Source organism: Castanea sativa, chromosome 1, assembly GCF_040712315.1.
Source record: "Castanea sativa cultivar Marrone di Chiusa Pesio chromosome 1, ASM4071231v1".
NCBI lineage: Eukaryota > Viridiplantae > Streptophyta > Magnoliopsida > Fagales > Fagaceae > Castanea > Castanea sativa.
In genome coordinates, this window is record NC_134013.1 from 47,530,764 (window position 1) to 47,558,177 (window position 27,414).

Sequence of the window (27,414 nt, forward strand, 5' to 3'; positions counted from 1 at the left end):
TGTAGATGCATCCTGCCAAATATCAATGTATTCAACCTACCAACTTTAATGATCCATAAACACACACACACACATATAGAACCTGCCAATTTTGCTTCCTTTTTTTTTTTAGAAAGGACCTGCCATATACACTTGTACTCAACTTAACAACTTTAAAAATCCACATACATATATATAGATGCAATCCACATACATAACTATCAATGTTGTCTTTAGAAGACTCGTACATATATCAAAATACAATAAAACCCCACATACATAACTCACACACTTAAGTTCCTACAACTCCCCTTGTAATTGTCATAAATGCTCAATGAGGTCTGTTTGGAGTTGAGAATGAATTTCACGGTCTCGAATAGATTGATGGATTTCAATGAACTCTGTAAATTCATTTGTGTGCTCCCGTGACAGTTGTACAGTAGGATTGTCATCAATTTGCTCATAATCTAATTCCACCGCTTCATTTACATCTCGCTCATCCTCAACGATCATGTTATGAAGAATTATGCATGCTTTCATGATGTCTTGGAGCGTTTCACTATAGAAAAATCTTGCAGGTCCACACACAATTGCGAATCTTGCTTGAAGCACTCCAAATGCACGCTCTACATCCTTCCTATACGCCTCTTGGGCTTTTGTAAATAATTTTTTTTTCCCTTTCTCGTGGAGATGGAATTGTTTTAACAAATGTTGACCACTTCGGATATATGCCATCAGCAAGATAGTATCACATCGTATACTCATGGCCATTAATTGAGTAATTAACTGCAGGAACACGTCCTTGTTCAAGTTCAGAAAATAGAGGAGACCGTTCTAATACATTAATGTCATTATTTGACCCAGGTAACCCAAAAAATGCATGCCATATCCAAAGATCAAATGATGCCACTGCTTCCAAAACAATGGTTGGCTCACGAATGTGACCAGAGTACTGACCTTTCCATGCAGCCGGACAATTTTTCCATTTCCAATGCATGCAATCAATGCTCCCTAATATCCCTGGAAATCCACGTCTTTCCCCATTGGCTAAAATTCTAGCAATGTCTTCGTTGTTTGGGGACCTCAAGTATTCCTTGGAGAAAATATCAACCATCGCTTTAACAAATATTTTCAGACTTTCTATTGCAGTGGATTCTCCAATCCGCACATACTCATCCATAAAATCAGCTGCAACTCCATATGCAAGCATCCTAAGTGCAGCTGTTATCTTTTGAAGAGAAGATAAACCGAGTCTTCGGGCACCATCTCTTTTTTGGATAAAGTAAGGTTCATAAGTTTCTACCTTAGATTGAATACGGAGAAAAAGAGACCGACTCATCCGAAATCTCCTCCGAAATAAATTAGGAGGATATACTGGTGTGTCGGCAAAGTAGTCGAGATAAAGTCTTTTATGGCCTGCCAAACGATCACGTTCGATATACCGACGACGTTTACGTTGTGCTTTTAAACCCTTAAGAACTCGCCTCATAATCTCATCCTCATCTGAGTCGTCAAAAAGCAATTTTCGAAAAAGAGAGCGACCCATATAGACAACCTTGAAGACAACAATGTTAGGAAATTATCAATATTATTGAACAAGAAAATAATTAATTAAACATGAAACATGCCCGTGCATGCTCAATTATTTAGGCACAAGTACCAGAATTAATTAACACTGAAGTTCAACTTGGGATTTCAGGTATCAAATAGTAAATGTAAACCATTCTTTCATTGCAATTCTTTAAGCTATTTTGGGTTTTGTAATTGTCATGAGGTAGTTTTTTATAAAATCATTTACTTATAATAATATATAGAAACCAGCAAGTGTTTGACAGTAGAGGAATACACTTGGTATCAAACAAGCATGCCTTAGTGTACAACTTAGTATCATGACTAGCAAGCAAATGTCTACTATGAGATAGCAACAAAATTAAGGGAAAAGGTAAGGTAAGGTCATCATGATCATACACTACACTAGAGCAAGCAAATTTCAATTGTCAAAATTAATGAATTGATAGCAATGCCATTAGAATTGATAGCAAAGGAAAATGACATCAAACATAGAAAATACACAAGTGTAGAAAATATGATATCAAACATAGAAACTACATAAGTTTTTCATATAAGCAAAAATGATGTAATTGCATAAGTGGCACAACCTATTGCCAAATGATCAAGTTAGAACAATACATCATCTACATGTTTCAAACCTATGCTTCAAATAAGCCACTTCCAAAATAAGGTTGAAACAAAATATCATCTACATATGCCAAACCCCAACCCTAAAATAATTTACTACCAAAATAAGGTTACGACAAGACATCATCTCCTTGGATCAAACCCAACTATTTACTCTAAATTATGTCTTGCAAGAATTTCATCCTTGAGATTTTCAAAATAAAGTTTTTCTTTTTCATTCATGCCACTTGTCTCCATGGTCATTACTCTTCCCTCCTCCCTAATAGTGTCAAGACGAAGCCTTTCCTTTTCAATATTAGCTCTTTGTGCATCCACTCGAACCCTATCCGCTTTGATGCGAAGAGCCTCTTTGTCTTTCTCATGTGATTCCTTTTCAATATCAACTCTTTCTGTTTCCACTCGAACCCTATCCGCTTTGATGCGAAGAGCCTCTTTCTCTTGTTCTTGTGCATCCTGAATATATTGCAATTTTTTCGCCAAATAATCCTCAAAACCCGTATCACCATCTGTTCTCTTTCACTTAGCCTTTTCGGCTTTTCTACCAATTGGTCTCTCTAGCACCATTGTGTCATCATTATTACTACCAACTTGATCAATTGAACTTGGAGTTTGAGGGAGCCCTTTTGATTTTTTCTTAAGCGTAGTCCACTTTGGTTGGTTCTTCAACACAGCCCAACAATGTTCAAATGCAAAAGCTACTTTTTTGTTATGTGATGATTTCATATATAGAACCTTTGCATTTTCCACCTAAATTTTAAAATAATAATAATAATAATTAGTATCTTGAAACTATTTGGAAATTAATATAGTGACACCATTACAATATAATTTATACCTTTATTTGGTCAGTCGCACCACTTGGATTTCGGGCTTCAATTTTAGCCAACAACCCAGCAAACTTACTTGTCTCCCTACTAATTGTTCCCCATCGACTTGTTACGGAGGAAACAGAACGCGTGGTTCTGTAAGTATTGTTCTCACAAAAGTATAGCCAAACTTTCTCCCAAAATGTGTCAGCCTTTTGGTCAATACCTTGCACAGCATCCACGCTAATGTTAAGCCATGCAGAGACAAGGAGGTTGTCCTCATCTACACTGAAGTTGCCACCACGTTTTGATGGATTAGAGGAGACAATTTCAACTTCTGGTACAGACTCTTGGATGGGAATTTCAGAATCTTGAGACCCACTTAAAAATGGTGCCACAAAATCGGAATCCCTTTGTAAGATATTAGCATATCGTGATATGTCTCCGTGATAAGTATCCATCCCTTTTAAATAGGGAACTTAAAACAGTTAGTTTATAGCAACATCCTAAAATAGTTAGTTTATAGCGACATCCTAAAACAGTTAGTGGTGCCACAACTCCTAATCAAAACAATATATGTTGATAGCTCCTAATCAATGTATTTCGACTATATATACTACAATAATTTTTTGGTACAGAATTACTAGCCCTAAAAAGCATTGCATGAATAAAATGTATGGTGAACATTTTTGCTTAGCGATTACTTCCTTTTCACTGTTTTTCTGGTGAACTGATAGTCAAAGTTGGTAGACATATTTATAAAAATAATAGCACACACCTAATTATATTCAGTCTATTAGCAGAAATATAGGTTATGTATATTGAAATTGGCGCCTAGTTCTGCCTTTTCCAGAGCATTACTTTTCACAGCCTCGGATGATGCCACTGTCAAAGTGTGGCGCTGCAACTTTTTTAGAGGGAATTAGTCTCACTCACTCACTGTGACACTCCCTGCAAAGTCCTCACCTGTAAAGACCTTAACACTAAACCAAGAAGGTGGAGTATTATATGGTGGGTGCACAGATGGTTACATACACTATTGGTTCAAGGATTGGTACTCAGGCCAATTACAATATGGTGGTGCACTTCAGGGTCACACACATGCAGTAATGTGTCTTGCTAGTGTATCAAATTATGTTGTTAGCGGATCAGCTGACTCAAATTAATTTGGGTAGCAAGTGTACATATTTCTAGTCTATGTTCTAGCTCAATTTGTTGTCAACTATGAAGCAATGACAAGCTTGAGCTTGTAATTTTGAAGTGATAGGTAATCATGTACTAGATTAACAAGCGCCATATATGGATGGGTACTCTCTAACCTTTCAATATGCATTATGCAGTGTATCTACTTTGCTAGTACATCTTTAACCAATAATTCTTTTGAAGTAGACCATTTGATAAGATTGGTCATTTTTCAAATGTTCCTCTGTGAAAAGGAATAAAAAATAACAAATTCGGTCTGATTAGTTCTTTATAATACAAAATGAGGTTGGACAGAGAGCCTTTCTGAAGATGCAAAATGAGGTTTCCCCCGTAACAAAATCTAATTGGAAAAAAAAAAAAAACAAAATTAGATAGAGAGTGAAACTTACTGGTAATTGAGGTTGGACCCGAGCCTTTCTGAAGATGCTAAAGATTTGGACGAAGAAAGCTGAATCCCACCTCTGCAAACATCAACAAAAATTCTGTTATCAAAACCAAAACACAAACACAAGCTGAACCCCCTTGTTCTTGCAGAGAGAGAAAAGAAACACAAACACAAAAACTCAAATACATTGATCAAAACCCACCTAGTATATCGCTTTGATCTTGATTTTGATTTAGCACCAAGCTTGCAGAGAGAGAGAAAAGAAACACAAACACAAACACAAGCTGATTTTGATTTTGATCTTAACCCAAACTGTGTCAGCCTTGATCTCGATTTTGATTTTGATCTTAACCCAAACCGTGTCAGCCTTGAGATCTCGGTTTGAAGAGAAGAGAGAGTGATAGAGAGAGGGGATGACAAAGAACCAAGCGGCTTAGTGTGTGATGGAAGAGCTCAGCAATGGAGAGGCAGAAGTGCAGCGGAGAGACAGAGATAAAGAGACAGAGATAAAATATCAGAGAGAGAGGAGGTGACAAAGAACCAAAGACTGATATTTTACAATAAATTATTAATATACGGTTTACCATTAGCTACAGTGCGATTCTATGTTTAGAATCGCATTGTAGCTCATGGTAATTTTTTTTTGCAATTCTTACAAAACCCAATATTCAATGGACCTGTTTTTGGACCTCAATGCTATCCTATTTGATAATTTGGCATAGTGAATGGGTTTAGCCCATTCACTGCTGGTGCTCCTGGTCCAAATAGGTGTGCATGTGGACAAGCTATTTGTGAGAGACCATGCTCCTGGTCCAAATCTTCATAGAATGGTTTTGGCATAACCCACACAAATGGATAGAGTTGTGTTGGTGCCTCTCAAGAGTAGAGGTTCTACTGATATTATTATCTCTTATAGGTCAAAGGTTTTACAATGGTGTCACCATTTATTTAATTGAAAAAAAAACCAAAAATTGAAAAGAACATCTTTATTGATGAATTGAAATTGTACATCTCTTAAAAATAATCAAAAAACTACGTAGCTTTGATTCCTAGTTACAATCTTAGAAACTGAAAATTACAAGAAAAACATAATCTACTAACCCTTGATCTAAGTTTGGATGTTAGGTTATAAATTGAGAAGGTGGTAGGCACCCATCTTGCCTAGTAAAACCGATCTTTTAGACTTTATTGGCCAATAATCATATCATATCATTCAAACAATTTATATCATCCAAGAACATGTGATTAACGATTGCATCTAAACATTCAAAGGCATGATGAAAACTCTAATCTAGGCATGCAAAGATAGATCAAAAGAATTGGAACTGAAAGAAACATCTCTATATATTTAGAGAGTAGGCAAGAGATGTCCACTTTTCCTTATTTCCATCTTCAGTCCTAATGATTGGTCTGCATTTCTTTTTTGGTCAAACAATCAACTTGGGGACAAAAATGTATTTACACTGGTCTGACTCTCGCCATTCCTGCAATCCAATACATAAGCACACATATGTTGATCACATCTTTTAATTGAATTAATAATTTTCTAAATTTAATCAAGTGCATGCAAATCTTACCATAAACTATATCTTCAATTGATTAGATTATGACACATTATTTAATTTAAATTGAACTAAAAATAGGCTAATTATAATTAAGAGGTCATAATCACGTATGGCTAGAACCTAATTCATGCAAGTGAGCTTTACCGTTAAAACTTGTTTCTTTAATATCTTTCAATCTAGTTGTTCGAATAAGATTCATGAACTATTGTTTTGATCATTATAACTTCAAGATTTATATCGTGCAATTTAATTGAAAATAAAATGGTCCAAATTACAATTCTTCCCTATGATGTGATATGCAATGAGATGCAAGATGCAATGCAAGTGAGTTTAATTGAGAGTTGCAAAATGGGATATCTATAAAATAATGATGTATAAGTTATTGAATTTTGACAAATGTATTGTTCATAGTTTCTTTGTTTTGATCAAGATCTTTCTTACTACATTCATTTGATTGTAATGACATGAAATGAGATTCTAAACTTGTTGTCTTTTTTTTTCCCACTTATCAATAAATTGTTATAATACAACAAATGTAAGTTTACAATTTTCGAGGACGAAAATTTTATTTATTTGTTCATGGTCCTAATTATTGACTAACTTATTTTCTATAATTAATAAAATGATATTTACATAATATGTTATTTTACAAAGCAATGGAATAAAGTATGGTAACTAATAAAGTTTAATTTTGGGAATTATAAATTAATGTTTGTGTATTAGAACTATTACTTGAAAGCTAGTAAAAACAAAACTGAAATTTTTATGGAATTTTATTTCTCACCAAGATTAGTTTTACAAACTACTTTTCTTTAATATGTTTTGGACTTGTGGGATTGTGGGTCTGGATGTGTGGGAATATTTTATGATTTAGGCTCAGTTTTACAATGCCCATACCATAAAACTCCTTTGATAGGTTTGACTTTTTTCTTGCATATAAGATATGCAATATAATGCCCTATATCTATTGTTGACATAAACAATCTTGGCTTTGCATGGCACCAATGTGTCCTACAATATAAAGAATATTTAATAAAAAAGGTTATTATTAAACAGATAAACACTTATCAATTATGGTAAATTTAAGTTGAATAGGTATGGTTGATATCTTTGTCTCTAAGTTCCATTCCATTTCAAGTCTTTTACCAAAAAAAGTGGTAAATGTTGTACACATTTGCAAAAAAGTAGTAATGTGTACAACATTTGCTACTTTTTGTGCATCTACAATGTAAGTTTATATTGCAAGTACAACGTAAATATGTAAAAGTCAAAAATAATTTTATATATATATAGAAATTTGACTCAATAAAATTGAATTTTATCCCTCCTAACAATATTATTGGCCCTCTTATACAAAAAGATAAAGCCAAACAAACCAAACTAGTCCAATCAACAAAATTTACCAATTTAAGATCTCCCCCCCCCCACCCCCCAAATCCAATTGAAAAGTTAAAGAAAGATTAACCCAATTAGGTGTATCCAACTAGATCCGGTGCTCGACCAACCCGCTCAAAATGGCCGATCCGACCTGACGCCGGTGACGGTCAGCGGTGGGTCTTCACCCCTAAAATCCGAGACTAACTAGTTGGTTGACGGGTCTAAGCATGAAAAATTGATTTTCAACCGACATAACCTTCTACACACCAGAAACTTGTTGTTCTTTGCTGATTGGAGTGTTTGGCCAATTTGGTTTTGTCTGATCTCGTCGAGATTCGGCCTGATCTCTTCGAGATTTGCCGAGATCTTGTCAAGATATGGGTTGATCTTTTTGAGATCCAGCCTGATCTTGTCAAGATCTCTTCGTGATCCAATCAGATCAGACAAAGTTGGTAGATTTTAGCAAAAATTGGTTAATTTTTGCAAAATCTAGCGACGTTTAACACAGGTCAAAACCAACTGAGACTTGACTAGAAACTAAAGACATCCAACCACCCGAAACACCTCTGTCCATCGGATGGCGGTGGGTCTTGGTATGGGAGACCTGAAGTGATTGGGTCGGTTCTAGGTTGGGCACAAATCCAACTCGAACTGACCTGTGGATAGCCTTTAGCCCAATCAGCAAATTTTGCCAACAAAGTCTATCAAATTAGCCTTTTGCCTCCTTTTTTTTGTTGTAAGTTTACATTGCAAGTACAATGTAAATATATAAAGGTTCAAAAAAAAAATGTGAATATATATATATATATATATATATATATATATATATATATATATATATATATATATATATATATATAAAAGAAGACTAATTTTAGAAATTTGACCTAATAAAACCAAAATTTTGTCCCTCTTAACAATATTATTGGCCCTCTTATACAAAAAGAAAAAAAAGCCAAACAATAAATTTACTAATCTTAAATCCCAAAAAAACCAAATTAGCAAGTACAACAACAAAATTTACTAATTTAAGATCCCCCCCTTCCCCCAAAAAAAACTCAACAAAATCATTACCAATTGAAAAGTTAAAGAAATATTTTCCTGATCATCAATTTTGGGCAACAAAGTCTATCAAATTAGTCCATTTAACCCAAAAAAATTGGAATAAACCAATCACTCGAATCTTCTTATCAAATTCAAAACAAAAAATCCTAAACGAAGAGAGATGCCCTCATTTTTGAGTCACTCACTATCAAATCTCCCAACTCCTTGTTCCCCCAATCTTGACCCTAATCAAAGTGAGGCAGTGAGTGTATATATCCTATTTGCAACTCCCATTTAACCTCACTTGTATTGCACCATGCATCCCATTGCATTTAATATCACAGTGAGAAACTGTAATTTTTGACCGATTGATTTCTAATTGCACTGCATGATATAATTCTCATAACGATGACTCATGAGCCTTAATCGGATAGCCGGATTGAAAGATATCAAGGAAACAAGTTTTAAGGGTAAAGCACACTTGCATGAATTAGACCTCGACTATATGTGATTATAAACTCTTAATTATGTTTGGCTTATTTTTAGTCAAGTTTAAATTAAATGACGCGTCATAATACTCAACAAATAGCATTAATGCACATCGTTTAATTTAAATTTGACTAAAAATAAACTAAGAATTCATAATCACGTGTGGTTAGGACTGAGTTCATATGAGTGTACTTTACCGTTAATTTTTGAGCACTTCTCCTCAAATCCTCCCTCTTTTGCTGATGAGATTAATAAAGCTTTTCTCTTAATTTGAAGCTTGGAGATCATATTCCCCAATCTAGCTCGGCTTTGGTCTCCACCTCCGTTGGGCAAGTCTATGTGAATGTGATGCAGCTTTCACTAGCCACACCGCTTACAGTGCAGCGGTCAGCAGAAAGTCGAATGGTACAATTACAATCACTTCTATCACTACAGGAAACGTCACTGCATTTTCTCTGCTCAGGCAAAAGCAAAAGATGCCCTTCTATTACTTATTACGCTTGTTAATCCCTGCTCATCATCTTTCATAAAACATATTTCAATATAAAATTCGATATTGAAGTGCTTTGCATTCTTGTTTATCTTTTTAATAAAAGTAATTAATCTAGTACTTTTATCTATCATCCTTGTGGCATTGGCAGGTACTTAAACTCGCTCCAGGTGCAGGCGAAATTGTTTTATTTTTTTATTTTATGTAATATGTCTAGGGATATTAAATATTATTGAATATATATATATATATATATATATATATATATATATATATATATATAAACTAAATTCAATTGAATTTAGCATTTCATCATAAGAATCTGTTGTGCTTGGAAGCTTTTGGGATAAGGTTTGGAGCGCATTCTTTAAAGGGTAATTGCATAGCAAAGCCCTGAATTTATTAAATGTTGAAATTCTTTTTTTGCCTGATTTTGATTTGGTCCTTTTTAAAGCAGTTTTTGGAGCCAATAATACTAAACTCTAAAATCAATATTAGTGCAATTGAATCTTCATGATTTAATTAAAGTTAAGGTCAAAGTCTGACGGTTTTAAATAAAATAAAATATTGAATATCTTTATCCCTTGAAAATTTTCTTTTTGAAGTATTAATCTGCTAATATAAAGATAATCAATCCTTTAAAAGATACTGTATTATCTTTCTAAATCCTATTTAATCCATGTTTCTTTATTTTTTGGCCTCTTGAATCCCTTTTTTGATTTCAAATTTTGAAGATGAGGGGAGTTGGACACTTCACTAATGAATTGACATATGGTGTGTTTCAATTGGATGCTAATAAAATATAGTGTTAAACTTAAACCCACCATACCCACCAGCTCTGGCCCCAAAAATGACAAAGATCACCCCAAACCAAATCAACAAACACAATTTCCTCAAAAAAAAAAAACCCAACATTTAACCCTTTTTTTCTCCCCTAAAATTTACATAAAATTTCATTTTTGTTATAAAACTTTAAAAAACTTGTTTTCGTCCCTTAAATTATTGAAAATTCCACCTTTTTTGTATTTAAATTAAAAAAAAAGACTTTTTTTTTTTGATTATCAGTAAATTATTGAATTTTTCCCTTACTTTTTCCTATTGAATAAAGAACTTTAAATTTTTTAAGTAGGAAAAATGTTTTTTTTTTTAAATAGAAAAAGACAACTCATCTACAGAAAAGTGAGAAAACCTTAAAAAAAGCAATGTGTTCACAAAGTGATAAAAAAAAGAAAAAAAAAGCAAGAATCAACAATACGTCTTTGACCAGAAATGAGTTGATAAATGATAAAACCAAACTCTCTCTCAAACGCGTAACTGGGTCAGGGTCATTGACATTTCCATTGTACAACGTTCCCACTCACCAAACCAATACAGACACAGTCCAAACAAGACCAATAACAACTCTCTGTCTCACGTTCTTCGCAGTTTCTCTTTTTTTTTTCTTTCTTTCTACACTTCTTCTCTCCCTTTCTTAGCTCCCAAACACCTTCACCCTCCAAACCCAACTCCTTCTTCTTTTGTTTGTTGTTCTAGTGTTGTCTTGGTCTTTGGCTTAGGTGAAAGCAGAGAGATAATGCCGAATTGGGAGCTCAAGAACTGTTGCCAGCACGAACAAGTCGTGTTCTTGGCCACCATTGGTGTCTTCACCGTTGTAATCCTCGCGGTACGTTTTGTTTTACTCTCTTACTTTTGATCTTTTTTTTTTCTTGGCTTAGCGTTTGTTTGATTCTCGAGAAAGGAAAACAGAAAAAGTAAAATTGGGTTTGTTATGTATAATCGTTTTAAAGAACAAACAGCATTGGTCAACTCAGCCAGGTAGTTGTCTTGGCCTCAATTAAGGGAGATTTGTTAATGCTCGAGATATTGATTATTTTGACTAAAGCATTGTCATGTAGATTTTGCTAATTAGCATATTGGAAATTGGGTCTGGGTTTAGATGTTTAGAATAGTGGGGTAAAGAGTTATGGCTTTATTTGGTAAATAACTTGGTAAGATTCAAGGTTGATATGATTAGTACTTGGGAAATTGATATTGTAGTGGTGTCTAAGGTAATATTGTTTATAGTTAATCCAAAGAGGAAAAGGGTTGACTCAATTTCAAAATGAAATTGAGCAGTGTAAGATTAAGGTTGTTGCAAATGATTTTGAATAAAGTATTGTCGCATAGATTTACTAATTAGCATAGTGGAAATTGGGTCTATGTTTAGATGTTTAGAATAGTGGGGGTAAAAAGTTATGGCTTTACTTGGTAAATATTATGATAACAGAAGGTTGGTATGATTAGAACGTGGAAAATCGATACTGTTGTGGTGTCTAAACTCTGAAGTAATATTGTTCATAGTTAATCCAAAGTGGAAAAGGGATGGTCCATCATATCTCTTCTACATAATTCAAAAGATCTCACCTACCCAAATTGCCTTTGTCATCAATCAACCTAATACATGCTTAAACGCACCACAAGTGCATCTTACACAAGATTAGGTTAGAAAGAAACTCCTTGAGATGACTTTGAGTTTACTTTCAAAAATGTCTTTTAATGTATATTGTAAAAGGAGAAAAAAAAACTTGCTCTGTTATCATTTTGAACTAATTTGGTACTAGTTGAAATTAAAAACATCCCCAAAAGACACAAATTTTAACATGTTTTGGCCAACTTCATAACTACATCCCCAATCAATAGCAACCAATAATCAAGTATCTATGAAATAAATTACAAAAGTGAACTCTCACTAACCATACTCACAATCATTCACAAACTCAAACCAACCTACATAATCCACACAAATTAACCCAAATCCCAATACACCAAAAAAAAAAATGCTCAACTCACATATGGGTATCTTTCAACCCAAAAACTAAACACAACAAAATGTGTATGTTTCAACGCAGGCATCTTTCAGTCACAAAAGAACTACCATTTTATTCCCCATATGGGATGGTCATCTTGAGCCAAAACTACTGAGCCCTTTATAGTATTGCATATATAGAAGGCACCAACTCTTATTCATTGGTGGAGAAGGAATACAAAATTACTTCTTTAACAAGCTTGACAAAAAATATTTTTCCTTCCACACTCAAAATGAATAACCGAGTCAAATTAGGAATTTGAGAGAATTTCCAACATATTCTATTTGGGTATATGAGTATTAATCTTGCTGAAAAAATTGTTAATCTTTTTATAGTTTTTATTGAGTTTGAATGAGCTGACCTTTGTTTGATCCACTAGTATTTTGATGAAGAAGTTTTGTTTCCATTGTTATAGCTATGGAGGACAGTGCTATTGACGCCCTTTAAGCTCATCACTGTGTTCCTGCATGAAGCAAGTCATGCAGTTGCTTGCATACTCACGTGTGGCCGGGTAAGAAGCTTTTTGTAGAACTTGTTATGCTTTGATCATATGTTCAGATAGCTCGAATGAAACCTTGTATACTTAAATAAGAAATCATATGTTCTCAAATCTTAATAAGCATTATGTCTCACCTCTTCCGATCAGATATAAAACCTTGATTTAGAAATATTTTTGGGTACATAAATTTGATGCAGCCATTGAAGATTAATTTGTTACTACTTCACAACTATGCAAGATTTATTTTATGGGGATTATGTGTGAAATCCAATTGAAGTGAAAGTTATGTGGTTTTAAAGGTCTTGTTATACTTGTAGGTTAAAACAGTTTTATAATTTGGGTTTTTATTAAATAAGTTATGTCAATTTTATATTTACAGGAAATCTATAATTTCTGCAATCCCTGCAAATTCTTTTGGTAGTTTAGTTGAGCCTAGAATTTTCTAGGAGATCCTAAGTATCTTAGATTTTACTTTCTTTGAGTCCAAGTTAGTATTTTGTTGGGATTTTAGTTAACTAAACTAGGAATCATAGTAGTACTAGTACAAGAAAGTGTCCTTATATATATAATTGTGATCAATATATTTAGGGAGAGAGAAGTTGATTAATAAAAATATTGAGTGTTTTTGAGGATTTTGGCATATTGGACTTTATGTGTTCTTTTTTCCTTTTCTCTTTTCTCTCTTCCTTCTCTCTTTCTTGTGATACTGTTCATGGGTGCTGTTCATGCAACCTGTAAACACAATAAAGTTCTCTTTTTTCTCCATGCAACCTCAAGCTCTTTCTACCTACCAAAAATTGTAAACCCCACATGCTTTCTTCTACCAAATAGACTCATCAAACCATCTTTTAATTCCTATCACAACAACCCCATGACCCTATCTTCAATAATTCTATAACCTAGATCTTCAAATTCTTCAAGCCCTAAACCCACCGCAAGCACGCGTAGAGAAATTCCCTGAAATTGTTGGTAGTTGGAAATTGTGCATTGCTGCGTTGGCTTTAGAGTGATTCTAGGAGTATTATTTATTAGCGGCCTTTAATTCCTAACATGACGAATCTTGATTTTTTGTTTGCCGCTATTTTTTTTTTTGATGGCGTGGAACCTCACCAAGGCAAGGCCCTTTGGACCCACCTCTTGGGAGTAAACCATGGATACACGACCCTAACTACTAGAATCGTGTATCAGGTAATACAGGGCCTTTGTCTGTCTCTAAATGCCTAAAACTTGTGGCTAACCTTTATAATCTTTACTTGGTCATAATCTAAGCCTAATTTTTTAATTGATAATTAAATACTCATCCAGTGGATTTTGAATGCACTACCTTACTTTGACATGGGGAGGAGGTGCCATTTGAGTTAGAGCTCATTGGCATTGTCTAAGTACAATTCAAATGGTTAGATTGGATAATTTGTTCACAACTTTAAGCTACATTGAGAGGATTCACCCACTGTTCCCATTGACTCCTGTGTTATACTACGCTGCCTGTTTCTTGGTCAGAGGAAATTTTAATTAAAGATAAATCTAAAATAGACAGAGAAAAGTGGGAGAGAGTTGACCACCTGCTACTGCTCATTGTGAGTTTGCTAGGGAGTTGTGTTCTCTAGTTTTCTGTTTTTTAGAGGGTGCAATGGGTGATGCCTCAGAAAGTGATTGAGTTGTTGGTGTGCTGTAAAAGGGGATTCGCCAAATGTGGTTCTGGTGTCATTTGGGGAGCTGTCCCATTATGACTTATGTGGAACATTTGGAAGAAATGTAATGAGCTAGCCTTTGAAGATTTAGAATGAAGCACGACGGAAACGGAGCTGAAGTTGATTCTTTTGCGTGTCCTATTTGATTGAAAGGTTGTGTTACCATGCCATTCCTAGTCCATTTTTTTAGATTTTCTCATTTGCTGTAATTTGGTTTGAGGCTGTCAATATTAGTACGCATATTGTGTACTGGATGACATCCTGATTCTCACTACAAATTTTTTAAGCCAAAAAAAGGGATAAAAAACTCATCCTATGTTATTACATTAAGTTACAAAAAGTGAAAAAAAGATGTGCCTCTGCATTTCCCTCTCTTTATATGTGCTTATATGCATGAAGTTCAGAGCTGTCAGCTAACTGCAGAATGCTTCTAAGTTCTAACTAGGGCCATCAAGTTATGAGTGGCAGACTTTGGTTTCTAAACGCAAACCTTGGCCTTAATATGGTCATTAATGAGACTAAGAATTTAATTACTTGTCTTGGCTAAAGAAAACAACAGGCCCCTCAGTGGCACTTTGCCTGGCAATCTGCAAACCAAGCTAAACTGTGGAGAACTCAAATAGAAGTCTCAGGCTATGCAAAAGTTGCAAAAAGGCTCCCTTATTGAATTTCCAGTAACAACTCCAAAGCCTCCTATATCCTCTTCATACAAATTGTCTATATTTGTCACCAATGCACTCTTAGGAGTTGGATTCTACCTGCTACCGAGCCTTCCTTTCCACTGGAACCTCTCCTTAAGAGCCAATGCTCCAGCTACAAAGTTTCTTTTTTCAATTAGTGTGCCCTAGAATCTTGCATCCTGAGTATTTAATTATGACATACTCCACGAACTTGTGAAATGAATAACTTTTCAGGGACAGAACTGAGGGGTGGGGAGAGGATAATATATCTTCCAGAAGAAATTGCCCAATATTTTCTTGTGTTCTTTGTAACTTATCAACAATATTTGCAAAGGTAGCTTTATTAATGAAATTACTTCTCCCTTATCATGGTTAAGCATATCAGCCCTGCATTTTCAAATCTGCTGGCTTCCCTTTGTGAGCATCATTTTAAAACCCAGTACCTACTCAGTCTGTAAAAACTTGCCTGTGGGAGCAGCACCCCATCATGGCCTAAAAAATGCAGCTCTATTCCAGGCTTGTACTATCATTGTCAGCAAGTTGGTCTTCAAACTTCACAAACGGAGTATCAATGGTCCCACATGGAATCTTATCCCACAATGGAAATCTACTTCAATGTTCTTAGTCCTTCACAGAACACAGGATTGGATGCAATGAATATAGTGGCTTGATTATCTCGATATAGTGGAATAGGAGTTGAAACTGTGAAGTCTAATTCCTGAATAAAGTGGTGTAGCAAGTTAGCTCATTAGCAATAACCAGTATGTGCCATCACCCTGTATTTTTCTTCCGCACTTGATTGAGCAACTATATTTTACTTCTTACTTCTCCATGTTACAAGATTTCTGCCCAAGAAGGTGCAATACCCTGTTGTGTACCTTCTATCTGAAGGTGATTCGACCTAGTTTGCATTATTGAAGCCTTCCACCCTAAGATGACCATTCTTTTTAAAAAATATACCTTGACTTAGGGCTCTCTTCTAATATTTAACAATTTGAATGGCAACATTCCTATGTGAGAGTCTTAGGGCTTGTTTTGTTAGAGAGTTAACAACAATTTCAGAGTTTAAACACTGAAAACTGTGGCTCCAAAAAAAAAAAAAAGTTTGGTACGAGAGTTTAACAAAGTGCATTTGAGTCATAATTCTCAATTTCGAGTTTTTAAGCACTATATTTTGAGAACACCTCAAGTCATAGTTCTTAATTTCAAGTTTTTAAACACTATATTTTGAGAACACCTCAAGAGGTGTTCTCAATTTTCAAGTAACAGTTTTGAGTGGCATTATTGTAATTATTTTGAAAACCATGGGACCCATATGATGTTGACAACACATAAAACACATTTTTTTTCTTAAAAACACACTCATACCAAACACTCAATTGTGTCACATTTGAAAATATGTTATTAGAAACATGGTACCAGACATTTTTTTTTTTTTTGCATTATGAATACTTTAAATACGTGTTTTTACAACACTTTTTAAACCACTGTTTTTACATCATTTTGAAAACTAATACCTAAGGTCTCTTACAAAATGGGCCCTTAGGGGTTTTAGAAATTGAGGGCCCATTTAGTTAGAGAGTTTAGGTATTGGTTTTCAAAATGATGGAAAAACTTTGGTTTAAAAAATATTGTGAAAGCACATATTTAAAGTACTCATAATGTAAAAAAAAAAAGTGTTTGGTACCATGTTTCTAATAAAATATTTTCAAATGTGACACAATTGAGTGTTTGGTATGAGTGTCTTTTTAAGAAAATAATGTGTGTTATGTGTTGTCAACATCATGTGGGTCCCATGATTTTCAAAATAATTACAACAATGCCACTTAAAGCTATTACTTGAAAACACCACTTGAGGTGTTTGTGAAATATAATGTTTAAACACTCTAAATTGATTCAAACACTCCTACCAAACACATTTTTTTTTTGGGTCCACAATTTTCAGCACTTAAACACTTAAAACTGTGGTTTAAACTCCCTTACCAAACAGGCCTTGAGTCCTTGACTCACCACACTAATTGCATATTAGATTTATGGTCTTGTGATGGTGAGATTGAGCTCCCAACCATAACGAGGCCTTCTCTTCACAAGAGATTTTTATTAGGATCAATAGGACTGACAATAGGAAGAGAACCCAGCAATCCTATTTCCTTGAGGATATCAAGTACATACTTCCTTTGAGATAAGTTAAAGTGTTGTCTAGGCCTTGCAAAACTTCAGTCCCTAATAAATATGAAGTTTGCGAAGGGACTTGGTATGAAGTGTGGTTGCAACAATAGTTTCAATCTAGTGACGCCTACAGAGTCATCTCTAGTAATTACTATTTAATCCACATAAACCACATGTAATATGGATCCAACATCAGTGTTTAAGTGGAATAGAGAATGATTTGTTAACAATGGAGGAAACTATTTATCAAAAAAAAAAAAAAAAATGGTGGAAACCAAAATTTGTGACAACTTTAGAAAACTTCCCAAATCATGCTCTCAGTGACTGCTTGAGACCATATATTGCTTTCTTCAACTTGTAAATACTGCCTTGATTCTCCCTCTGAGGAACAAACCCAGCTGGTTGCTTCATATATACTTCTTCAAGGAGGTCACCATAGAGAAAGGCATTCTTTACACCACCTTTTTACCATTTCGGCAACTCTTCTGTTTTCATTTATATATTTTACAAGTCTACATATTGGTGGCTTGTCTTGGATCAAAATCTTAAATATTATTATCCATGAAGTTCATGCTGCTTGTTTTAAAAATATGGACCGGGAATTCTGTATGACTATATATTCAAATTTTACAAAGGTCTGTGCCTTGTAATGGTGATTGCTCAGTTTGTAGTACAAATGACTGATTTTTAAGGCCAAGTTTTAAAAGAACTCTTGATGCTATTGCATGCCACTTGAAATATATTTCCCTGCTTTCTGCAATGGCGTATGCTCAATCATATATTTGTCATCTAATTCAATATACAGGTGGAGGGGATCCAGGTTCATGCAAATGAAGGTGGAGTAACACAAACACGTGGTGGGATATATTGGGTGATCTTACCTGCAGGATGTAATACTTTTCTTCCTGAAAACCTCATTTCTCATTGCAAAGCATTCTTATTCTTCTGAGTTCCTACTATGTTGATTGGACATGGATATGAGACATTGATAGGGATTGAAGTAAAGGGTCAGTGTGAATCTGTGTGTGTGAGTGATAAGTACACATGCATACATTTGAATCTTGTTCTCTTTCTCCTCTTTTTGAACCTCACTTTGTCCACTTTAAATTCAAATGCAGAGTTGTGGACCTTTTAGGTTTTGCTGCACATTTGTTCAATTGTATGTCACTACTACTGATCTAACCTACAGGGGGTATGGTTTCATTAAAGAAAGAAATTGGAAGAGAAAAAAAAAAGGGAGGAAGAGAGATGTCAGCCTAACAAGTAGGGTTAAGGGAGTGAAAATTAGAAATGAAAAAGAAGATGGGGCTGGACAAACAGAGGAAACAAGCTCAAAATAATTTCTTAGCACAAAATTTGTGATATTCCTAAGAGCTGTAATTTGAGCCCTCATAATATGGGCTTCTTTCCAACTGTGGACACATACTAGCACACTTAACACCCTTTTCATTTAAGAGATTAAAATTATTGTCAAAAAATCAGATTTCAATCCACATGGAAAATATCAAACTAAATGTCATTACAGAATATTCCCTAAAGAGTTAAAAAAGTCCTTTCCTACATCTTTCTCTCTTCCTTCAAAATTCCAAATATTTAGCATGAATAGTGATAGGGTGTAACACTAAGGTACCATACCAAAAATTTAAATTTAATTACCCTCCAGTTATATCACCGTCTAAAGTGTCATATGGCAAGGAACATCACCCCTTTATGGAAGTGCTTGTAGTGATAAGTTTTCATGCATTCATAGCTGTCAATGAGACACCATGAAGACTCAAACATTAGATTTTATTATTAACATGATGGGCCTGTGCTGCCTCTTTTATATCCTCTTTTGATTGTGTGGTCTTCAATTTGATATGACTCATATGATGAGCTCTTATTGACAACCATAGTCTGTATAATTGCTTTTATCTGTTTTTTTTTCTCTTTTTTGTCTACCAGATCTTGGGTCATCATTCTGGGGAATGGCCTTGATACTCGCATCCACAAATATCATAACTGCTAGAATTGCTGCTGGTTGTTTTATAGCGGCTCTGCTGGTTGTGCTCTTTATTGCTAAAAATGTAAGACAGTTATAAATGAAGATTTAACTCCTGGATATATCTAGGGTTCCATGCAACCATACTCTGTACCTGGATAATTGTATTCTACTGTTTGTTAGTTAATTTTTTTTTCCCGTTCTTTTCATTTTCCTTAAATAGACCCGTAAAGATTTTAATCTCTGTACTCTTACTTGCTGTTGCTGTTGTTCAACAGTGGACACTTCGAGGGCTTTGTATTGGTAAGCACCTACATGATCTTTCTAGAAGCGTTTAATTTAATGATATCTGCAGGCTTCTATGCTGACATTTTTACGTTTACTAACTGAATATCCCAGGATTCATTATTTTCCTTGCTATAATATGGCTTCTGCAAGAAAAGACAACAGTCCATATTCTTCGCTATGCAATTCTCTTCATTGGTATCTTATCCTCTCATTTGTTTACTTTCTAAAAATGAAATTGTCCCCAATTAATATCTATTTTTTTGGGTGGATGGACAAGAGTGGCTTACTTCTAATTTGGCAAATTGCAGGTGTCATGAACAGTTTGTTTTCTGTTTACGGTATATTCATTAACTCTTCTTTGGTAAATCAAATGCTGTTATTTGAATTTCAAATGTCATATAATACGAATCTTGTTGGCTCAGATATTTATGATGATCTAATATCTCGAAGAGTCAACTCCAGTGATGCTGAGAAGTTTGCAGAAGTTTGCCCATGCCCTTGTAATGGGGTTGCATGGGGAGTAATTTGGTAAGCTTTTTAGCATAAAAGCAAAAGAGCATGGATCATTATCTCTCAGGGATCATTGTCTGGGATGTACAAGTAATCTTGATCAAATGTTAATACTTTATTCTCAGTTTCTTATTTTTATGAGTTCTATTTGCAGGGGAATGATATCATTTATATTTCTTTGTGGATCCATGTATCTTGGACTAGTCATCTTATCATGAGGTACAACCTGCTTCTGATGCTATTTGATTTTTGAATGCGTATAATTAGGCACAGACTGCAGACTCTCATGGAAATAAATTAAACGTACTTGCATCGCATTTGAAGGCACAAATCGATAATTTAAAATGTAGTCAATGGAAACAAAATAAGATGATCAGAAATACTGCAGACAAAGCCCAAGCTAAAAAGTTGCAAGCAAGTTTCGTCTGTTGAAAAATTATAAAAAAGAGAAATTTAAAATTCTATGAAAATTAAGTGGGCTAAATTTCAATGCTATATAGAAACATGATTATTGATGACTTCTCAAGGATTGCCTTAAAGCTACTCCCGTGGTCCTGAGATAGATGAGGTGCTTTGCTTTTTGGATTGTTCCAAAATATCTGAGTTACCAAATATGAAAAACATTTAGCCATTTAACTCCTAATGTTCATTTCTTTTTGTTGAATAATTATATACTTTACTAGAGGTCATATAGACACATACCTTTGGTGGAATAGATCACCAAATGCCCGGATCTTGTCTTTTGCTTGCTTTACGAACTCCTCACGATCTCCTTTGTAGAACACCTCCAAGTCGCAAGAGAGGCTACTAGAGTCTCTCCAAATTTCCACGCTCCAAATTCTTGGGAACAATTGATGGTGTCCTAGAGAGATGACTTATTTTGAGAGAGCACTCAAAACTATACACTGTATCTATCATCCTTTTCTAACTGATATAAGAGTATTTTAAATACTAGTAGAGATTCACTCACTATTAGATATATGTGATCCCTAAAAGATCTCATCAGATAAATTTAAATTACTCCTCTGCTGATATTGATAACTTATCAATATCTGTTAAGTTTAAATTATCCCACTACTGATATTGATAACTCATACCAATATCAGTTAGTTTAAATTTAAACTTACTTATCAGATAACTCATGTGGACGATCCATGGGCCATAGTTTATGGGTTGGGTCAAAACCAACCCAATTTCTAACACTTTTGATAGTTGAAGAAAAAAGAAGTAAAAATGCTTGCACCTTTTTTCAAAATTGAATCCACTTTTCTTGGCCATTTAAGAGTAGTTTAGGAAGATTGTTACAATATTTCGTTAAATTTGTGGTATTGATAAACTCTCATCTATTTTGATATGGAGGGAGTACTCATTATGTATCTTCTTAATCAAATAAGTTTGTTTAACTAGTTTTGGGACATGGTTCATCGAGGAAGTATCATGTGTTATGGAATTTTTGAACTGCATAAAGCATATTTGTGGAAGGGGAAATATATATATATATATATATATATATATATATATATATATATATATATATATATCACAGGTGACGCATGGCACCTCCCTTATTTTTGATATATCTATAGCATTGATTTCAGCAGTGCAATTCTTATCCTGGATAAAATTTTTCTCTAAACTAATTTGATTTAGCTTATCTGATTTTGAAACAGTCATGTTTTTGTTAATTAACTGTCATATGCAAAAATTAATATTCTGTTAGTATGCGTGGTAGTCCTCTTTTTTTATTTTTTGGTGCTAATTATGGAGGTGGGAAAGAGCATGATTTTGAATAGGATAGAATGTTGGAAATGATACATGTGAATAACCACCGATTAATTTGTTGAAGATCCATAGCCAATCCCATAGTTTTGGAACAACACTGTTGTTTCAGTATGTATTGTTTATCATCTTATTTTGAAATTAATAGTGTTCCTGATAAAAAATGAATTGTTGAGATTAAAACTAGAGTAAAATATAAGTATTTAAATTATGATACTGCACATGATTTTATGTCTAGCTTGCTTTAGGCATTTCGTCATTTCCTTTCTTAGATTTTTGGTTTACAGGATGATATTGGAAGTCCCTTAACATGTGATATAGCAATGGTAATCTGTTTTTTTTTTTTTTTTTTTTTTTTCTGATTCATATTTATATTTGAAATATTGTAACAAAGACATCCTATATATAAGAGTAATTGACTAATTGGGTCAACTCAAACACAACTAATTTAATGATCTTGTTAAAACCCCTCAACCCTAACATGAAATTGACACATTTGACCCACTTATTAATCATGTCAAAGTGGGTTGATCCGCATTGACACGAACCCTATTTGCACTAAATAAAAACTTACAAAAAATTATGCGGTGTTCGTGTTGCATACATGACTCATATCAAACATTATCACCCTTATGCAAAGCAACTTAAAGCTGGTGGAAAACATAAGTTGTGCAGACCCTACTAACCCTTCTTTGTGCAATAAATGGGATGTGTTTAAGTTAAACAGTGGCAGACTGTAGCTGATTTAAAATCATGTTGAATTTCATGCTTATTCTTATTGAAAAGTTGATTTGGAAAATTGACATGTTTTATTTGCTTATCATCTACTTATTCCAGGTTCTGAGACTCCGGTTGAAACTCTTCTTGATATTGAAAAGAACACCAGCGGTTTTGAAATTTTTTTCCAATTCTTTGATGGCTGTGTATACTATTTGTAAACCATCACTTCATGATTCATTTGAAACTCTGAGAGCGGGGCCTTGCCACTCCTGCTTCCATGGCTTTATTCTTTTAACCCTTATTTTGGTGAGGGTTATATTTATGTATATGATAGTTCTTTAAAGGAGGATCTATACAGATGTGTTTTGAGAAATGATATGTCTACAACATTTTCACAATATTTTTACAACAAATCCTAAGTAACATGTTGTTACTGGTTGTTATTGTTAGGGTAAAAAAGTAATTTTTGTGTTAGGTTCAAATTTAAATCAATAATAATTAATCACTTGTGATTTGTTATGAAAATATTGTAAAAATATTGTGGACGTAACATCTTTTATGTGTTTTACATAGGCGGAAAAGTTATAGAACCAAATGACATGTAGTGCAACTGATCTAATATTCAAACTTCGATCTTCACAAAAATAAAAATTCAAACTGCTATGATGTAGTTAGGCCTTAATGCAGTGCAGTGTGGTTGGTTTTGGGGAAGTTCTTTGCACCACGATGCGGTTTCACCCATGCTTGACTGCGCCTCACTTCTAGAGGGTAGGAATTGGTTTACACGAGGTGCAGTTAATCTTAATCTTAGCAGCTCGTTGTAGTTAGTTCGGTTATGTGGGTTGGGTTCTTTAAAAAAGTATTCTAAATTTTGGGCTATTAGGCCTTTAAGGAAAGGCATTATGAGCCTATTTTGATTTTTTTTTTTACTGTATCTTTCTTTACGAAGGGCTTATTTTTTTTAAGCCATTTGGGCTTTTTTCCCCTAATAGTTGGGTCATTCTTTATGCATGTTGGGCTTAACATTAAACCCTTATAAAAATATGATTTATAAATCATATGAATTATAAAATCTGAAAACACAGTAAAATGTATGAATTATAGAATCTCAAAATCTCAACCTGTCAAACACGAAAATAAAATCTTAACTTATCACATTAAACGCTATAAATGTCAACCTGTCAAATTAAACACACTAACACGTTCTTACAGTACTACGGTTTTTCTTTCTTTCTTTATTCTTCTTCTTCTTCTTCTTCTTCTTCTTCTTCTTTTATTATTTATTTATTTATTTATTTTTTGGGTGTGTGCTCGTATTGTGACTGGACCTGCTATTGTTTGGAAGTTTCCACTACCACCTTTCTTGCCACGAGCTTTACCTTGTAATACGTTATTTTGTTTATCAATATACTTGGATCTTTTACCTCAAAAATAAAATAAAATAAAATAAAATCTCAACCTATCACAATATTCCAAATCAAATACACAATGACAAAGTATCAAGTTTCAACCATAATAAGACTAAATCTCAACCTATTAAATTAAATACACTAACACGCATTAATAAAACTCAACCTATCATACCATCGCGCACCCTTAGTGTGATGGTCACCTCACAAGTGTGGGGTGTGAGGGCAATGGTTGAGGTTCAAGTTTTCAAGAGGGAGCTTCACACACATATATATTTAAGATTAGGTTAGAGTAAAATTTCTATTTTTTAAGCTAGAGTAGAATTTCTATATATATAAAACCTCAACCTATCACAACATTCCAAATCAAAATACACAATGATAAAGTATCAAGTTTCAACTGTAATAAGATTTTTATATATTGAATAGCACAACCATAGGGAGGAGTAGTAGAGCAGCACTAAAAAGGAGTCAAGCAGTGCTTAAGAAGCACTACACAATATACAAAATGGATGTACGGCCAGAATATACAATTGGTACACTACACATTACAAAATTTTCACCAAAAAAATAGGAGGTAGTCTAGTCTTCTGAGACAATTTGCAAGTGTGTTTAGTGCTTGTGTGATTGTGTTGTCACATGGGTGCAATAGTAAACCACAAAAAAGAAGAAGAAGAAGAGAGAACTAAACTGAAACAGAAGCATCAAGCCAGCAGCCAGCAATCAACAGGTCAACAAATAGCATTAGCCCAAGCACCTAACCATTTCCAATCTGGTCCTCTCCATGATTAAGTCAGCAACATATCCACAAAAAATTCTCTACAATTGGCTTCTCCAACTCCAAGTCATCATGTATAAAAAAAACTTCATCCCTACAAAGTCAATCCCCAAAAAAATAATGATAAGTAGAAAATAGTACATAACTGTTAACAGTTAACACCATTGCAAAACTATAGCTAACAAACATAAGCAAATTAATAATAAGATGAGTCCAAAAAACATGACCCCTTATGCTAAAAGAGGATTCTGATGTCACTGTAGAAACGGAAATTGCCAAAACATCACAAGCAACTTGGAAAAGGACTTGATATCTAGAAGAATTCACCCTCCACCAATCAAGAATATCAAAGCCTTCCATCTTAAGATCTTCACTATCAAGACTTCCCCTATATTTATCATATTTCAATTTCATTCTTTGTGCCATTCCCTTCAAAAAAGGATTACCTTTACCATTATACAATTGATTCAACTAGTCTTGAAGAAAACAAGTTCATGGAAGTAAACATTAGCAGTAGTTACAAACAAAGAACCAGAAAATGTTAAAGTTTCCTCATAGAACATACTAAGAAACTTAGTAAAAAGTCTCACATTTTCCCAATCTAAAAACCGACAACCACTTGATGGATCCTTAAAATAACGAAGGAAATGTTCATCATCATTCTCTATCCTTTCAAATGTGGCTACAAATTTTTGTGCATTTTCTAACATTAAGTAGGTTGAATTCCACCTAGTAGACACATCAAGGCATAACAAACTTTATACTTTGATTTTTTTTAACACATGCATGAACTTCTCAAATCTATTAGGAGAGGATTTCACCTCATTACATTATGGACCTTAACAATTTTTACTCGTTAAGGTCCTTCATCCCATCTTGCACAATCAAATTCAAAATATGCTTACAACAATGCATATGAAGGAATCACAACCCAAGAGGCTACCCATTGTTGAGGATTCTTTTTTCACGCCACATGGCGTTACTTCATTGGCAACCCATGCCACATCAACATATTATTGATTTTTTTGGGTAAATCTCTTTAAAGCATAAAATAAGCTTATATCTCATTCAACTACATGAATTGGGCTCACATGGTCCACACCATCTTCACTTCAAGGGACAGATTCATGGTCCATATTTCCTTTTCATCAATTGGACTCATAACCCACGACATCATCAACATCAATACATAGATCGGGCTCAAGCAATGAATCAAAACTCACGACCTATATTACCTTTCTCATATTTATGGAAAGTGGCTTTTCCAACAAAAGCTCATATTTGCACAAAATGACAACAAAGCCTAAGGTACGTCATCTCATCTTCAACTTATTATTCAAGCTCGTGAGTCTCTTTGGGGAAACTTTGGAAGTCGTGGTTTGGAGGGCCAAGAGGAATGTTCAGTAAAGCTCCAGTAGTTTAAAGTTGATAAAAGAAACATGTTTCTTGGTGTGTCTTCTCCAACTCTCTGAACTCTGACAAGTCAGTATGTAGCGGGTAACATGTGGTAAGCCTCTCTTATCACATAACACTTAAAATGATAAAACTCCTCATTGCTATTTTTCTAAAACTTAATGTTCATCATATAACAAATACTTAAAACTCCAGCCATCTAAATGCTATATAAATAACTATTCATTCAATCTCTAGCTGTTCCTACACGAATTTGGAAACGTAATCATATTATTCTACATAAATTATATTACTATCTTCAGCTAGAATCCAACTCAAACACATGACCAAATCTGATTGGCTATCTTTAATCTTCAAATATAAAATATTCATAATATCTTTAATACCCAGCTATCATCTGCCATAATCAGACCAAATATTTATCTACCAGCTGTCAGAGTAGAGCATTAAATGCTCTTCTTGCTCACCAAGATTAATCCTATGTTTGGAAGTTTGGGAGGGAGATGAAAGTAGAGGGGAGGAGAGTAGTAGGGAGAAGAATAGAGGGGAATGGTTATCCTCTACCTTGTTTGGATTTTTTTTTTTTTTAAATTAAGAAAGAGAAAGGGGAATAATTAGTCTTTTCATAGTTTGTAATTTTGTTAATATGGTAAGGGTAAATTTGGTAATTCATTTGGTCAAACATTTCTATGCTTTACTTTCCCTCCAAATCTCTCCAATTTGGGGGAATTAAAAATGAGGGGTTAGAAGTAGTTAGAACCTCTCCAATCCCTCCCCCTCATTCCTTAAAAAAAATCAAAATAAGGTAACTTAACTTACTCTCCCTCCCTCTACTCTACTCTACTTCTCCTCCATCCAAACAAACTATAAGTCACAATACAATGAGTGCTTGATTAGATCTCTAAAGCATTATTAACTATTAATCAATCATTCTATTTACTTAAATAGCAGAACACTAGAAGTGTGTTTAGCACTTAGTGACATCACCAGCCATTTAATGCTTAATCCCAACAGCCAGCTGCTTTACCCAAAATAGGAAGATATCCTTAAAAGAAATCTTACCATTTTCAGCCAAATCCATGAAATAAATGCTGAATATTCTCTCTAGTAGCCT

At 34.1% G+C, this 27,414-nt stretch overlaps 1 protein-coding gene and 1 pseudogene across 1 annotated transcript; one reads left to right on the forward strand and one right to left on the reverse strand.

Moving 5' to 3' along the window:
* Positions 1-300: 300 nt before the first annotated feature.
* On the reverse strand, positions 301-3,445 carry LOC142628518 (uncharacterized; annotated as a pseudogene).
* A 7,413-nt stretch (positions 3,446-10,858) lies between these two features.
* LOC142622163 (uncharacterized) lies at positions 10,859-23,110 on the forward strand. The gene is made up of 10 exons (XM_075795594.1): positions 10,859-11,200; positions 12,799-12,894; positions 18,228-18,312; positions 19,367-19,488; positions 19,682-19,706; positions 19,803-19,886; positions 20,000-20,029; positions 20,114-20,219; positions 20,356-20,420; positions 22,818-23,110. Exons 1-9 carry the CDS (start codon positions 11,111-11,113, stop codon positions 20,417-20,419), a joined length of 702 nt encoding a protein of 233 aa, XP_075651709.1. The 5' UTR covers positions 10,859-11,110; the 3' UTR covers position 20,420; positions 22,818-23,110.
* The last annotated feature ends 4,304 nt before the right edge of the window (positions 23,111-27,414 follow it).

Coding starts and splice junctions, on each gene's coding strand:
- LOC142622163 (XM_075795594.1), top strand. CDS start 11,111: ATGCCGAATTGGGAGCTCAAGAACTGTTGCCAGCACGAACAAGTCGTG. Junction 12,895..18,227: donor GCATACTCACGTGTGGCCGG/GTAAGAAGCTTT, acceptor TTCAATATACAG/GTGGAGGGGATCCAGGTTCA. Junction 20,220..20,355: donor GTTGCATGGGGAGTAATTTG/GTAAGCTTTTTA, acceptor TTCTATTTGCAG/GGGAATGATATCATTTATAT.